The 15,003-nt window shown below is 40.9% G+C and overlaps 2 protein-coding genes across 2 annotated transcripts in view; both read right to left on the bottom strand.

Annotated features, from left to right (window-relative positions):
- LOC111155252 (occludin-like) lies at positions 1–8,047 on the bottom strand. Its single transcript, XM_022515358.1, has 5 exons — positions 8,016–8,047; positions 7,655–7,870; positions 4,110–4,281; positions 2,485–2,526; positions 1–102 (listed from the first exon to the last, which is right to left on the bottom strand). The coding sequence occupies exons 1-5, from the start codon at positions 8,045–8,047 to the stop codon at positions 1–3; spliced, it is 564 nt and encodes a 187-aa protein (XP_022371066.1).
- A 4,601-nt stretch (positions 8,048–12,648) lies between these two features.
- Positions 12,649–15,003, bottom strand: part of LOC111155304 (occludin) — a 64,839-nt gene continuing 62,484 nt past the window's right edge. Inside the window, exon 9 of the mRNA XM_022515444.1 lies at positions 12,649–13,845. Within this exon, the coding sequence (XP_022371152.1) occupies positions 13,744–13,845 (102 nt within the window). The 3' untranslated portion in view covers positions 12,649–13,743. The remainder of the gene's footprint in view (positions 13,846–15,003) is intronic.

The raw sequence follows: 15,003 nt of genomic DNA, 5'->3' as shown, positions 1-15,003 counted from the left end.
CTATGTTTTCTGTCTGTCATAATCTCCCACCATCTTCTTGATGTGTGACAATTTGCTCTTCAGCTGCTTGCAATAATTCCTCTTATTTTTGTAATCTGCAGACTAAAAAAGAAAAAAATAAACCAGGTAAATTTAACAGAATAAAAACAAGTTGTGTTAGCTGCTAGGAAGGCAGAGGTGAAGCAAAATAATCATGGAATATTAGTCAAAATTGTTGGGAGTGAGGAATGGAGTAAGACATACAGGCTTATGGCAGTTTCTCTGATCATACAGGCGGTTGATTCTTTTTGCTCAATTGTACCTTTTAACCTGAGTTTTACAAAGCATATGCTAATTTCTAGTGATTTGTAAAGTGACCCCCAAAATTAACTGGACTTTTTGCTAACACATCATCTAAAAAAATCATTAAAACAAGGGTGCTTGGCTGGTTCAACTGGTAGAGCATGTGATTCTTGGTCTTGGGGTTGTGGGGTCAAGCACCACACTGAGTGTAGAGAGAACTTAAAAACAATTTTTTAAAAGATTTTATTTATTTATTTGAGAGAGAGCAAGTGTGTGCTCACACGCACACCAGGAGGGGGAGAGGCAGAGGGAGAAACAGGTTCCCAGCAGAGCAGGGAGCCCAATGTAGGGCTCGATCCCAGGACCTAGAGATCATAACCTAAGCCGAAGGCAGACGCTTAACCATCTGAGCCACCCAGGCACCCCAAAAATAAAAATTTTTTTTTCAAAGATTTGACAGAGAGAGAAAGAAAGTGGGCACACAAATGGGGAGCTATAGGCAGAGGGAAAGGGAGAAGTAGGCTTCCTGCTGAGCAGGGAGCCCAATGTGGGGCTCCATCCCAGGACCCTGGGATCATGGCCTGAGCTAAAGGCAGATGCTTTATCAGCTGAGCCACCCAGGGACTCCCAAAAAGATTTATCTGACACACAGAGAAAGAGAATGCAAGTGAGCATGAATGGGGGGGAGGGGCAGAGGGAGAGGGAGAAGAAGACTCTCTGCTTAGCAGACAGCCCAATGCCAGACTCAATGCCAGGACCCTGGGAATATGACCTGAACTGAGGGCAGACAACTTAATCAACTGAGCCCCCAGGAGCCTCCCAAAAAACAAAATCTTTAAAAAACAATTGGTCAAACAAAAACTGGTGATATTGGTTGACTTGGGAAAGGAGAAATAGGTAAATGGGGAGTAAGACAGGGAATTTTACTATATACTCTTTCCTTTCCTTTTTTTAAAATTAAAAAAAAATTTTTTAAGTAATCTCTACAACCAACATGGGGCTTGAACTCAAAACCCCAAGAACAAAGATGCCCCACTACATACTCTTTTAAATTCTTGCATTTAAAATTATGGTGTTTTGTGATTTTTAAAAAAATTTAATATCTATTAAAAACAAAGTTTTAAACCTAGACAGACCGATAAAGCCAAGTGTTGACAAGGATATGGAGCAAAAGGAATCTACACAGCTCGCTGGGATTATACTGGCAAACCAGGAAAGCTGTTGACACCATTTACCCAAGGTCAGAGAGATACTTGCCCAATGACCCTGAAATTTCACTCCCAAGCACACATCTAACAAATGTGTTCACATGTGCACAGACACTTACAAAAATGTTTCAAGCTGCATTAATTATAAAAGCCATAAGCTGGGAACAACCCAAACCCAACCAAGGCCCATATCAGACTCTACGCTCAGCACAGAGCCTGCTTTTCCCTCTGATCTTCAGTGCTTGTGCTTTCACTCTTGCTCAAATAAATAAATAAATAAATAAAATCTTTTTTTTTTTTTTAAAGATTTTATTTATTTATTTGACAGAGAGAGATCACAAGCAGGCAGAGAGGTAGGTAGAGAGAGAGGAGGAAGCAGGCTCCCTGCTGAGCAGAGAGCCTGATGCGGGGCTCGAACCCAGGACCCTGAGATCATGACCCGAGCCGAAGTCAGCGGCTTAACCCACTGAGCCACCCAGGCGCCCCAATAAATAATATCTTTTAAAAAAGAAATCACATCTAAAATATACATACTACATGATTCCATGCACATTAAGTCCAAATAGGCTAAACTCCTCTATGTTGGTAGAAGATAGGATGGTAGTTATCTCTGGGGAGAAGGAAAACTGGAGGAGAGCATAAGAGGGTTTGCCAGGGAAATGTATACACTGGGAAATGTATTTCTTCATCTGGGTGCCAGCTACAAAGGTATATGGTCGCTTGGTGAAAATTTACCACATCGTACACTCATGATGTGTGGTTTCTGTATATATATACTTCAAGTTTTTAAAAAAAGCTTATCAGAATTGGTTGTAGCTGCAAACAACTGAAATTAAGTTCTACCTTCTGTTACAGTTTTCAGCTTGTGGTCTTAGGGCCTTTTGTCATAATCAGTGCTTATGTGATAAGGTGTTCATAGTCATTTCAAAAGGTTAAGTAAAAGACATAATAGAAAAATTCTTCCTCGAAGGATCTTACAATCTGGGATACTTACTCCCTTAACTTGCTTCAGTCTATTGTACTCATCAGCGGCAGCCTGTCAATGAGAAACACAATAGAGGATGGTTAGTGGGGCATTTTCTCTTTCAAAAATAACAGTCCCGATGTTCTATTTTGGAGCTAAAACTGACACCAATGCCAAAATGACAGGCAATTAAAATAATGAAGACTTTAGTTCTGACAACTATCATAGTCAGCAAGGGGGCCTTAAGGCAGCCAGTAAAGAGAAATGCATGACTTATTCCTCACGTTTCATTTTCATAGGCAGGTTAACTATTTTGTTTAGCTGCCTCTCATCTGTCCCCATGTGGTCCGTGTGCCACGCTGACACCAGAGAGCTCTTCACTAAAGCATAGCTTTCACCTGGTTACAGCCCATTATGAAACTGGTCTGAGTTCCCTAGTAACTAACTGAAATACATATGTATTATGTATATATGTAAGTGTACAAACATATACCCACACTAATATATATATTTGTGATGTATATATTACAGATACAAGTTAATATATTATATACTATACATATATAAAATATTTTGAGCAATAAACTAGTGTTGGATTATAACGCAAAGCATAAAACAGATATCCATTCAAACTAGTATTGGATTATAACGCAAAGCATAAAACAGATATCCATTTATGTCAGTACTGACATAAACTTATGTCAATACTGATATAAATGATTAAAATAAATAAATGCAAGGAAGTGACCAATTTCTTATGCACAAGAATTCCAAATAATTTGTGTAGGTGCACTGTCTTTAAAGAGCTAAAGCATAATTTCCCATTCCTGAAGGGTGATGTAGGCATAGTGACTTCCTTGTAAAGAGTACAGTATAGAAAGGGGGATTAAAAAGGAAAGAGTAGGGGCACCTGGGTGGCTCAGTGGGTTAGGCCTCTGCCTTCAGCTCAGGTCATGATCCCAGTGTCCTGGGATCGAGCCCCGCATCGGGCTCTCTGCTCCGCAGGGAGCCTGCCTCCACCTCTCTCTCTCTGCCTGCCTCTCTGCCTACTTGTGATCTCTGTCTGTCAAATAAATAAATAAAATCTTAAAAATAAATAAATAAATAAAAATAAAAAGGAAAGAGTAACTTTCATAGACAAACATTATCTCAGCCAAGGGGGAAAAAAACCACCACCACCATAAACTACTGCTGAGTAAAATAATTAAGAAGGATGTAGTAAAACACAAGATAACTTCATATCAAAGATGGTGTGTGTCTAGGTGCACTTGTGCACGAAGGGGCTATTTTAACAACCAATATTTTGGTGACAACCAACTGACAGAATTTAAGGCAGTTTATTTTTCTGTACCCAATTCTGTTTGCTTAATATTTTATATAAAGAATGAACTGTGTTTATAAATAGAAAAATATAGCTTTTTTTTTAATAGAAAGGGATACATGTACATAGACTAATTTTTGTACTTTGTAACTACATTAGTACACTCTTCATTTTGGAAAGACTTTCATCCAAGACAGGATTTCAGTTGTTTTTCAAGGAAATCAATTTGAGAACTGCTAGCAAAATCTGAGTCTGCATTAGTAGAAAGGATACTCTATCTTCATAGATTAGAATAACATCATCTATAATATGTAATTATCAGGTCTGAATTTACCATGTACTCTTCACTTTCTTCTCTATAGTCATCCAATTCTTTATCCAGACGAGAGAGTTCTTTATTGACCTCATCGAGTTCTGCTTGTAAGCTCTTATATTCCTGCAGGCCAGTGTCAAAATTTCTCTTGTACTGTTGTCTTTGTTGATCTGAAGTAATAGGTGGATATTCCCTAAAAATTGAGAAAATGACTATGACTCTAGCAGACATAAACTCCAGTATTTCTTCATCAAAGATAATGAAGCTGGTGGGATATGGAAAATTACAATCTCCTGCTTTCGTTTTGTTGCTTATAGAAAGAGAAAGGTGGGATGCAAATGAGTTCTCTTAAGAAGATTATACTTCAGGGGCACCTGGGTGGCTCAGTCAGATGAGGATCAGACTCTTGATTTCAGCTTAGGTCATAAAACCAATCATCTTTGGGCTCCATGCTCAGCATGGCGGCTGCTTAAGATTCTCGCCCACTCTCTCCCCTCTCTCAAAAAAAAAAAAAAAGAATGATTATACTTTATATATCACTGCTTATGCTTTTAAAAATACTATGCTTGAAAATATATATATACTATGCTTGGGGGGAGTGCAGTGCCTGGGTGTCCGTGAGTTGAGTGGCTGACTCTTGGTTTTTGCTCAGGTCATGACTTTAGGGTCCTGGGATCAAGCCTAGTGTTGGCTCCACTTCAGTGGGGAGCCTGCTTGAGATTACTTCTCTCCCTCTCCCTCAGTTTGTGCATGGTCTCTAAAATAAATACATCTTTTAAAAATAAAATACTGTGCTTATATAATTTTTAGAAATAAAATTAAAGGGGCGCCTGGGTGGCTCAGTGGGTTAAAGCCTCTGCCTTCGGCTCAGGTCATGATCCTATGGTCCTAGGATCGAGCCCCGCATCGGGGGGGGGGGGGTCTCTGCTCAGCAGGGAACCTGCTTCTTCTTCTCTCTCTCTGCTTGTCTCTCTGCCCACTTGTGATCTCTGTCTATCAAATAAATAAATAAATAGAAATCTTAAAAAAAAAAAGAAAGAAAATTAAAAATCATTTATGAACTTTAAGGTTCAAGTCATAGGAACTCATTTATTCTAAATATACAACACCACACAATTATAGAATATTTCTGTTTAAAGTCTTAAAACTGGAATTTTGGAACATAAAGTATGTTTTCGTCATCACAGTGGCAGAGCAGGTGACAGCCAGGTAGTTGTTTTCTGCTACCAACTACAGTTTTTAGATTGTCTTTTTATTTTTTTTAAAGATTTTTAAAATTTATTTATTTGACAGACAGAGATCACAAGTAGGCAGAGAGGCAAGCAGAGAGAGAGGAGGAAGCAGGCTCCCTGCTGAGCAGAGAGCCCAATGTGGGGCTCAATCCCAGGACCCGGGGATCATGACCGGAGCCGAAGGCAGAGGCTTTAACCCACTGAGCCACCCAGGTGCCCCTAGATTGTCTTTTTAAATTGATCTTGTTTTCCTAAACAGGAATAGCTTATTTGGAGTCCTTTGATTACAGAAGTAGACTTTAAAATGTACATGTACAAAAATACATGCTCAGCATACAAATAATGCAGCAATGCACAAAACTGGAAAAAAAAAAGCCCTGAAATTCTGCATCACTTGTAATTCTCAATATACTAGCCATTTTTTATGTGTCACTGCGATGCTCATTAACTAACAATCCACTGAGGAAATACTCTGAATTATTTCACAGGACTAAGGAACTTCACAACAACAGGGAATTTCCATTTTTACATCAAAATTGGCCTAACATCTTCATTTTACAAAGATGAGAAATGAAATGATTTGCTCAAAAGAGGAGTAAGAATTGAGGCTTCTTGGGGCGCCTGGGTGGCTCAGTGGGTTAAGCCACTGCCTTCGGCTCAGGTCACGATCTCAGGGTCCTGGGATCGAGCCCCACATCGGGCTCTCTGCTCAGCAGGGAGCCTGCTTCCTCCTCTCTCTCTGCCTGCCTCTCTGCCTGCTTGTGATCTCCCTGTCAAATAAATAAATAAAATCTTTAAAAAAAAAAAAAAAAAAAGAATTGAGGCTTCTTAAAAGTTTTAATTTAGGGATGCCTGGGTGGCTCAGTTGGTTAAGCAGCTGCCTTCGGCTCAGGTCATGATCCCAGCATCCTGGAATCGAGTCCCACATCGGGCTCCTTGCTTGTCAGGGAACCTGCTTCTCACTCTGCCTCTGCCTGCCATTCTGTCTGCCTGTGCTCGCTCTCTCCCTCTCTCTCTCTGACAAATAAAAAACTTAAAAAAAAAAAATCTTTAAAAAAAAAAAATCTTTAAAAGTTTTAATTTAGGGGCACCTGGGTGGCTCAGTGGGTTAAAGCCTCTGCCTTCAGCTCAGGTCATGATCCCCGGGTCCTGGGATCGAGCCCCGCACTGGGCTCTGCTCTGCGGGGAGCCTGCTTCCCCCTCTCTCTTTCTCTGCCTAATTGTGATCTCTGTCTGTCAAATAAATAAAATCTTAAAAAAAAAAAAAGTTTTCATTTAAATCTTCCATGGTTCTTGTTAAAAATATATTTTATAGCTAGATGGCTGAACTTGGCCAAGGACTTCTATTTTCGAAGATTTATTCATCTGAGAGACAGAGAGCGAGCGAGCATGCAGGGGAGGGGGAGAGGGAGAGAATCTCAAGTAAATTCCCCACTGGAAATGTGGCTCGATCTCATCACCTGAGCCAAAACCGAGGTTAACCTACTGAGCTACTCGGGCGTCCCTGGCCAAGAACTCTTGTGGAGAAAGGGGAATGAGGAATGAGAATCACCAGTGAGATTTCATACTCTACTATACCACTCATCCCTCCTTTCACCCTGAGAAGCAATGTTTTGATGCACCAAGATTCACACTGCAGATGTTTCTGATTTGTACCCCACTTCTCAGAATCCCTGAGCATCAAAGGGCCACACACCACCCACAAGTGGAGTTGGTAATGATGCACTGTAACTCAACCACCAGCACACACAGGAACTTAACCACATCTGCGCCAGAACACGCATTGTTCACTGTTTACGTAACTGTTTGCCAAAGTCCTCCGGATTAAACTTTTTTTTTTTTTTGACAGACAGAGATCACAAGTAGGCAGAGAGGCAGGCAGAGAGGGAGGGGAAAGCAGGGTCCCCGCTGAGCAGAGAGCCCGATGCGGGGCTCGATCCCAGGACCCTGAGATCGTGACCAGAGCCGAAGGCAGAGGCCCAACCCACTGAGCCACCCAGAGGATTAAACTTTTAAAAGACTCTCTTGTCTCATCATGAAATCTTAACTTAAAAGTGAATGCCAGGGGCGCCCGAACACTGGTGGGGTTCATCAGTCACCTCGTGAAAGATGCTCAACATGTTTTTAGGACACAGTCACAGCCAAACAGACCCCTCCCCATCCACCTTTGTTATCAAAGAGTACTAGGGGGGAAAAAAGCCTCCAGTCCTGGCTGTTCAAGGATGAAATCACACCACCTAAGCCCAGCTGAGCCGGCAAGCACTCCCCCAGCCGTCTGGCCCAGGCTAACATCAGAACCGGCATAGGCGGTTCCCGCACGATGCCATCCACTACCTGATCCAGTCCTCCTCCAGCTCATCACACGACTCTCCGCCAGTCGTGTAGTCTGTTTCATAGTGGTCCTGCTCCGGCCGCTTGGACCTGCCTGCTCTTCCTTTCGTGGGGGCCCTTCTGGAAGGCGTCTCGAAGTTGCTGCTGCTGCTGTAGCGAGGCTGCCTGAAGTCATCCATGGGCGAGGTCACCGGCAGCTCCTGCACCACTTCCGGCACCCTAACGAAACAGCAAGCAGTGTTCAGGGATGGCGGGGTCCACTACAGCCCGTGGCCAGCAAGAGCACCATAACCACAGAGAGCCACAACAGTACACACTAAGAGACATCCACACCTATGTGCGTTCGCACAAGCAATTCACGTACTCCGCATGACGGAGATCCCCAGGCTCCTGCATTCAGGTTAGCACCAGCTCAGACAGACCCTCTGGAACACACCAGAGGCTTTCAGGTTCCAATGTAAGAGGAGGCCCTCTGGAAATCCTTCTGAGTAAAATGGACCCAAGACTGCACTTTAGGAAGCCCAGGCTGCTGTGGGAGAGGTGTTTCCTGGACCTGTGCCAGGGACTTACTCCACAAAAGGCGGTCAAGAAAATAACACTCAGGATTCTTTTCCACAGGTTCGTGGAATTCCGAGAGTTGAAGAGAAATGCACGTACCTATCTACCTTTGGAAGATGACTCTCAGAGGTAAGTATTTTTTATTTAAAGATTTTATTTATTTATTTGACAGAGATAGGCAGAGAGGCAGACAGAGAAGGAAGCAGGCTCCCTGCTGATCAGAGAGCCCGATGAGGGGCTGGATCCCAGGACCCTGGGATCATGACCTGAGCCAAAGGCAGAGGCTTTAACCCACTGAGCAACCCAGGGACCCCAGAGGTAAGCATTTTTAATATTAATTCTAGACTCCTATACAGCAGTTTTCTTGTCAAGATACAATCTAGAAAAACTAAAGTACTAAAAATTTAAACTGCTATGTTCATCTTATAGCCATGTAGACTGAATGGCATGGAAGCATTACAATTATTAGACTTATTTTCCTAATGCAATTATTTAATATTGCATTAGATTTTTAATTGCAAATGTTTCTGTGCCAAGCATGAAAACGAGGCCAAACACAGAAGTAACTAGCAAGAGCTATGGCAATGGTTAAGTACATGTGAGTGACAGCGATGCCGAGCTTAACTCTCCCTGGCAGCAGAGCTGCAGACGGGCAAGAAGAGTGCTGAAAGGAAGACAAAAGACAGGCCAGAGACTTTCAAGCCTCAGCCTTGATATTCAAACCAACTATTAAAAACGTCTTAAGATTTTTGTTTTCTCACTGCTTTCAATTTACAGAAGCTCTCATCTTGAGCTTTGTGTGTGAAGTATAATCTATTTTCTAGGGGATCCAGAACTGCTTGCCACTAACTGTTGTCAAAGTCCAGATTTCTATCACACTTACTGATGTCTTGTAGAAGCCTAAAGCGTTGGGATGTGTATGCACAGTTGCGGAGGTTAAGTGGGATTTATGCCTACTATTGAATGTATTCAGGTTACACTGGCTTTGTATGCTTTGTTATTGCTACATCTAAAGAAGGGAAAATGTGACTTTCTCCATGAGTCAATGAGTAACAAGTTCCTAGACACTCTGCCAAAATTGCCAGTATTATGCTTCTTGCTCTGGGAACGCAGTAGGTGTATTTGAGGGAGTAGTGACTAGAGGAGGAGGAAGCCAAACAGCAAAAGAAATTAGAAAAGAACAAAACCCAAAACATTAAAACAGGCCTCCTCCCATAATTACATTAGATATTGATCTTATAAATCTTTACTTTGTTGGGCTCCTCTGCCCCTTCCCCTTGCTTGTACTCTCCCTCCCTCTCTCTCAAATAAATAAATACAATCTTTTAAAATAAATAAATAAATAAATAAATAAATAGCTCTTTACTTTGGAAGTTTTCCACCTCCCACTCTCCTACATACTTTCAACACCAGAGGGTAACATACTTGATACAGCATAAAACCTAAACGCAAAATGCTTACAAGTATATATACATTTAAGAGCTAGGGAATATGGGGGCGCCCGGGTGGCTCAGTGGGAGCAGGCTCCCTGCTGAGCAGAGAGCCCGATGCGGGGCTCGATCCCAGGACCCTGAGATCATAACCTGAGCCGAAGGCAGTGGCTTAACCCACTGAGCCACCCAGGCGCCCCATTTTTATTTTTTTTAAGATTTCATTTATTCATTTGACAGACAGAAATCACAAGTAGGCAGAGAGGCAGGCAGAGAGAGGGGAGAGGCAGGCTCCCTACCAAGCAGAGAGCCCGATGTGGGGCTCGATCCCAGGACCCCAGGATCATGACCCGAACCGAAGGCAGAGGCTATAACCCACTGAGCCACCCAGGCGCCCCAACTGCTTTTAACAGTATAGACTAATCCTTATTTTGACACGTAAAGGATTTGTTCATCATCCCTGAAGTCACAGTGCCAAGCCTAATGCTGTTACCTATCTAAAAGTCAAAAGAATTGATACCCTAAGGCTGCATCCAGCACAGACCAATAAGGATTGGGATGATTATACACTCTTACACACGATTTGCTTTTTAAAAGCTTGTTTCGAGTCTCACCTTGCAGCTTTGGAAACTAGGTGTAACTGGCCATATTTATTATGTTGTGATAAGGACTGTTGTTCTAAGTCCTACATTACCTTCATAACAACTAAGGGGATAGGTACACATAGTTCTCACACAAATAAGCAAACTGAGGGACAGGAAAGCTAGGTAATTTGTCCAAGGTCACACAGCAAGTAACTGCTGCAGGACAAAGGAAGAATAGGACAACACCAGCAGGGAGGAGCGAGCAGTTCCTGTAGCAGCCACTAGAAATCTTGGGGGGATGCCTATACTGGGTTGCAGTCCCCCCCATAAAATCACAGTTATGTTTCCATGCTTTTCTCTAACTGCAAGGTGATATTATTTTAACAGTGCTTTCTAAAAACTGTCCAAGTTACTTGGGCATTTTTCTTTATGAAAACTGTTCCCATTAAAAGACATGTGAACAAAATGAAACGCAGGAGGAGGGATGACACAGCCCTCCACCTAAGTCATTTGTCCTTTCACAGAAGAGAAGTTACACAGTTAGTGGAGAACCACAAGCTTCCAGGAGACTGGGTCTGAATCCTGATTCCTCCAGCTGAGCCTTCAGAAATGTGCAGATGAGGTATTTCCTATCACAGTGATGAAGCAGGGAAGACAGTTCTGGGTGAGGAAGTCTTAAACAACCTCAACTCAAAAAGGTCCCCAGAGCCACGACTGGAGAACTCCTTCTTCTTCTGCTCGTACAGAATGAGCAGACACACACACAAACACACACACACACACACCACCACCACCACCACCATTCTGGTCATTATAGATACTTTCAGTATTTCATATGAAGCATTCTATATCAATTAAAAGTACTTAAAATACTCTTAAAATATATTTTATTAACACCAGACAGAGCAATCCCATCTTACCCAACCCATGAATTTAGTGACAGTTAACCCAGAATGGGAGTACAGAACCTAATACTCCAACAGACCAAGATTCCAATCCTATTTAATCACGTGCCACTGTGTGACGGGGGACCAGTCAACCTACCACATTTTCTTACATGTTAAATGAAGATGAGAAATGATTACATGTCAATGGAATGTTATAAGGATTAAATGATAATTTTATATATGTGTGTGTATACAGTTTAACTTTTACTAGAAATACTAGTAGCCTTCAATTTATTTCCAAAACTACAAGGCATATATGAAAAAACTAACACCTGTTCTTTCTGGAAGATGGATATACATACGTTTATAGTTTTCTATATTTCTTTAAATTTTTCAAAATACAGAGAAATTAAAATATTGATCTTATCTACTTTTAATACAGAATCACATACATAAAGGAATCCCTGTGTGCAACTATCAGCAGGATCACAGGCTTTCCCAACAGAACTTCTGGAACAACTGTTTATAGTAGAAGGCAGACTGCAGAAGTAAGCATCTCAGGTCAGAGTTGTACCAGACCTCCGATGTCTAATCTAAACCTTTAATTTTCCAAACTAGAATCTGGCCTAAGTGGTTCTTAAAGTTATATCCAGCTGGTTAATCCCAAGTGGTATTTAAGTACCACATTTGAGAAATGGTTTTCTTGTTATTTTATTTCTAAATCCAATTTTCTGACACAATTTTACAATGGAAATTCATGCTATTTGATTTTGTTCATTCAGCTGTACACTTTTGTTTTGTCAGAACCCCAGCAACCTTCCCATCTTCATAATCTAAGTACACTGACTTCCAAGAACAAAGAAGTTTCAATTTTAGCATACATAAAACTGAGTTAAGTTGCTCAAGAGAGTCTTTACCATCTGGTGTAAAACCAAAAGGTATGAAAACTATAAACTATTACCTTTTGTAGTAAGTATCTAGGGCACATGGAAAATTAAGAATTTCTTCAATTTGAAGAAATGAATCAATGTTATAATAGAAAAATTATTTTAAGATGTATCTTCGGAAAATGATTCAGACTTGTATATACCTTTTTTTTTTTTTTAAAAAGGTTTTATTTATTTATTTAACAGACAGAGATCACAGTAGGCAGAGAGGCAAGCAGAGAGAGAGGAGGAAGCAGGCTCCCTGCTGAACAGAGAGCCTGATGCGGGGCTTGATCCCAGGATCCTGGGATCATGACCTGAGCCGAAGGCAGAGGCTTTAACCCACTGAGCCACCCAGGCAGCCCCTCAGACTTGTATATAAAGAATTACATACTTAAATGTCTGAATTGTATACTAATGATTATTTAAAGTTTATTCTTCAAATATTTTCACAAAAACAATTCTAAACTGAGGGGATAATCACAACCAAATGGGTTCGCTATATGCCCACTACTATCAGCTAATTTCACTTCACTAATAAAAATTTAAATTTAAAAAACAAGTGGTGAACCGAGGGTACCACCTGAAGTAATTTCGTGTTTTGTGGGATTGCATTCTATTTCCAGAAAAATCATCCTTCTGATAGCCAAGATTGGGAAAGTGAGCAACCAGCACAGCACCCAAAATAGTTTAAAACATGAACAGATAAAACTGAGTATGATTTTCTGAACCTTAATAGCACTAATGATGTCAAACAAGTGTATGAAAGAGAGACAACACCAGGTTTAATACCTTAGAAAGTATGTACAGAACCTGAACATTGTTCAATTCAAGTCACAACTGAATCAGCAACGTCATCAGATACTCTGATATAATGAAAAAGCCTAGTTGGTTTAAAAAAAAAAACAACAACAAACAATGCATGTAAACCATAAAAGATTACAAAGTATTTTAGAATACACAACAGAATTCTAACCAGGAGCTTTAAATTTTGATTCTTAAAAGGTGAATCTATATACAATCTTTAAGTTTCCATAATTTGTTATTTTTACATGATCTTTATTATCTGGATAACATAAAATAATAAAAGCTCTTTTAACACCATTGATATGCAGAAAAAAATCAATAGGGAGGTTGTAGTTAGCTAACATAGTTAGTTAACATACGAAAGGCCAGGGACTTTTATTCATGGACTCAAGTCACAAAACAGACTTAACCAAAACTGCAAGCCAGGAAACAAGCACTTTTACTTCAGACACTTCACTGCAGGGACAGAATTTCCTTACCTGAGAAGGAATGGTTATAAATAACAGTTCTGAAGGCAGAACTCCAGGAGGAATGGACGAGATAGCCTATGGGAACTAATGAGCGCACTTACGTATTAAGAGAAGACTGTGCAAGTTCACAGCACACGTCACCGTGGGACCTTCCTTCAGGGTTTAAAATCCTCAACCTGTAGTCAGTCAGTCCTTAATACAGCAGCCGAAGTTTAAAGCCTAGAATCCTTAAATGGAGTGTTCAGCCCAGTTGATTATCAAAAGCTAGTTATAAAATGCTTTAATACTGATGATATTAAAGCTACCAAAACTTTGTAATGATCAAAAAGACTTGGTCTCCTGGGTTAGAATCCAAAGTCATTTTGCCTTCTGACAACATTGCAGAGATGTCAAATACTTCTTAATCTCTCAATTGTATGCCATTTGTCTTCTATGTTTTCTGTCTGTCATAATCTCCCACCATCTTCTTGATGTGTGACAATTTGCTCTTCAGCTGCTTGCAATAATTCCTCTTATTTTTGTAATCTGCAGACTAAAAAAGAAAAAAATAAACCAGGTAAATTTAACAGAATAAAAACAAGTTGTGTTAGCTGCTAGGAAGGCAGAGGTGAAGCAAAATAATCATGGAATATTAGTCAAAATTGTTGGGAGTGAGGAATGGAGTAAGACATACAGGCTTATGGCAGTTTCTCTGATCATACAGGCGGTTGATTCTTTTTGCTCAATTGTACCTTTTAACCTGAGTTTTACAAAGCATATGCTAATTTCTAGTGATTTGTAAAGTGACCCCCAAAATTAACTGGACTTTTTGCTAACACATCATCTAAAAAAATCATTAAAACAAGGGTGCTTGGCTGGTTCAACTGGTAGAGCATGTGATTCTTGGTCTTGGGGTTGTGGGGTCAAGCACCACACTGAGTGTAGAGAGAACTTAAAAACAATTTTTTAAAAGATTTTATTTATTTATTTGAGAGAGAGCAAGTGTGTGCTCACACGCACACCAGGAGGGGGAGAGGCAGAGGGAGAAACAGGTTCCCAGCAGAGCAGGGAGCCCAATGTAGGGCTCGATCCCAGGACCTAGAGATCATAACCTAAGCCGAAGGCAGACGCTTAACCATCTGAGCCACCCAGGCACCCCAAAAATAAAAATTTTTTTTTCAAAGATTTGACAGAGAGAGAAAGAAAGTGGGCACACAAATGGGGAGCTATAGGCAGAGGGAAAGGGAGAAGTAGGCTTCCTGCTGAGCAGGGAGCCCAATGTGGGGCTCCATCCCAGGACCCTGGGATCATGGCCTGAGCTAAAGGCAGATGCTTTATCAGCTGAGCCACCCAGGGACTCCCAAAAAGATTTATCTGACACACAGAGAAAGAGAATGCAAGTGAGCATGAATGGGGGGGAGGGGCAGAGGGAGAGGGAGAAGAAGACTCTCTGCTTAGCAGACAGCCCAATGCCAGACTCAATGCCAGGACCCTGGGAATATGACCTGAACTGAGGGCAGACAACTTAATCAACTGAGCCCCCAGGAGCCTCCCAAAAAACAAAATCTTTAAAAAACAATTGGTCAAACAAAAACTGGTGATATTGGTTGACTTGGGAAAGGAGAAATAGGTAAATGGGGAGTAAGACAGGGAATTTTACTATATACTCTTTCCTTTCCTTTTTTTAAAATTAAAAAAAAATTTTTTAAGT

This window comes from Enhydra lutris, unplaced genomic scaffold (assembly GCF_002288905.1).
Source record: "Enhydra lutris kenyoni isolate GAN:26980312 unplaced genomic scaffold, ASM228890v2 scaffoldscaffold40, whole genome shotgun sequence".
Classification (NCBI taxonomy): Eukaryota; Metazoa; Chordata; class Mammalia; order Carnivora; family Mustelidae; genus Enhydra; species Enhydra lutris.
This window is presented reverse-complemented; position numbering and strand designations above follow the sequence as displayed.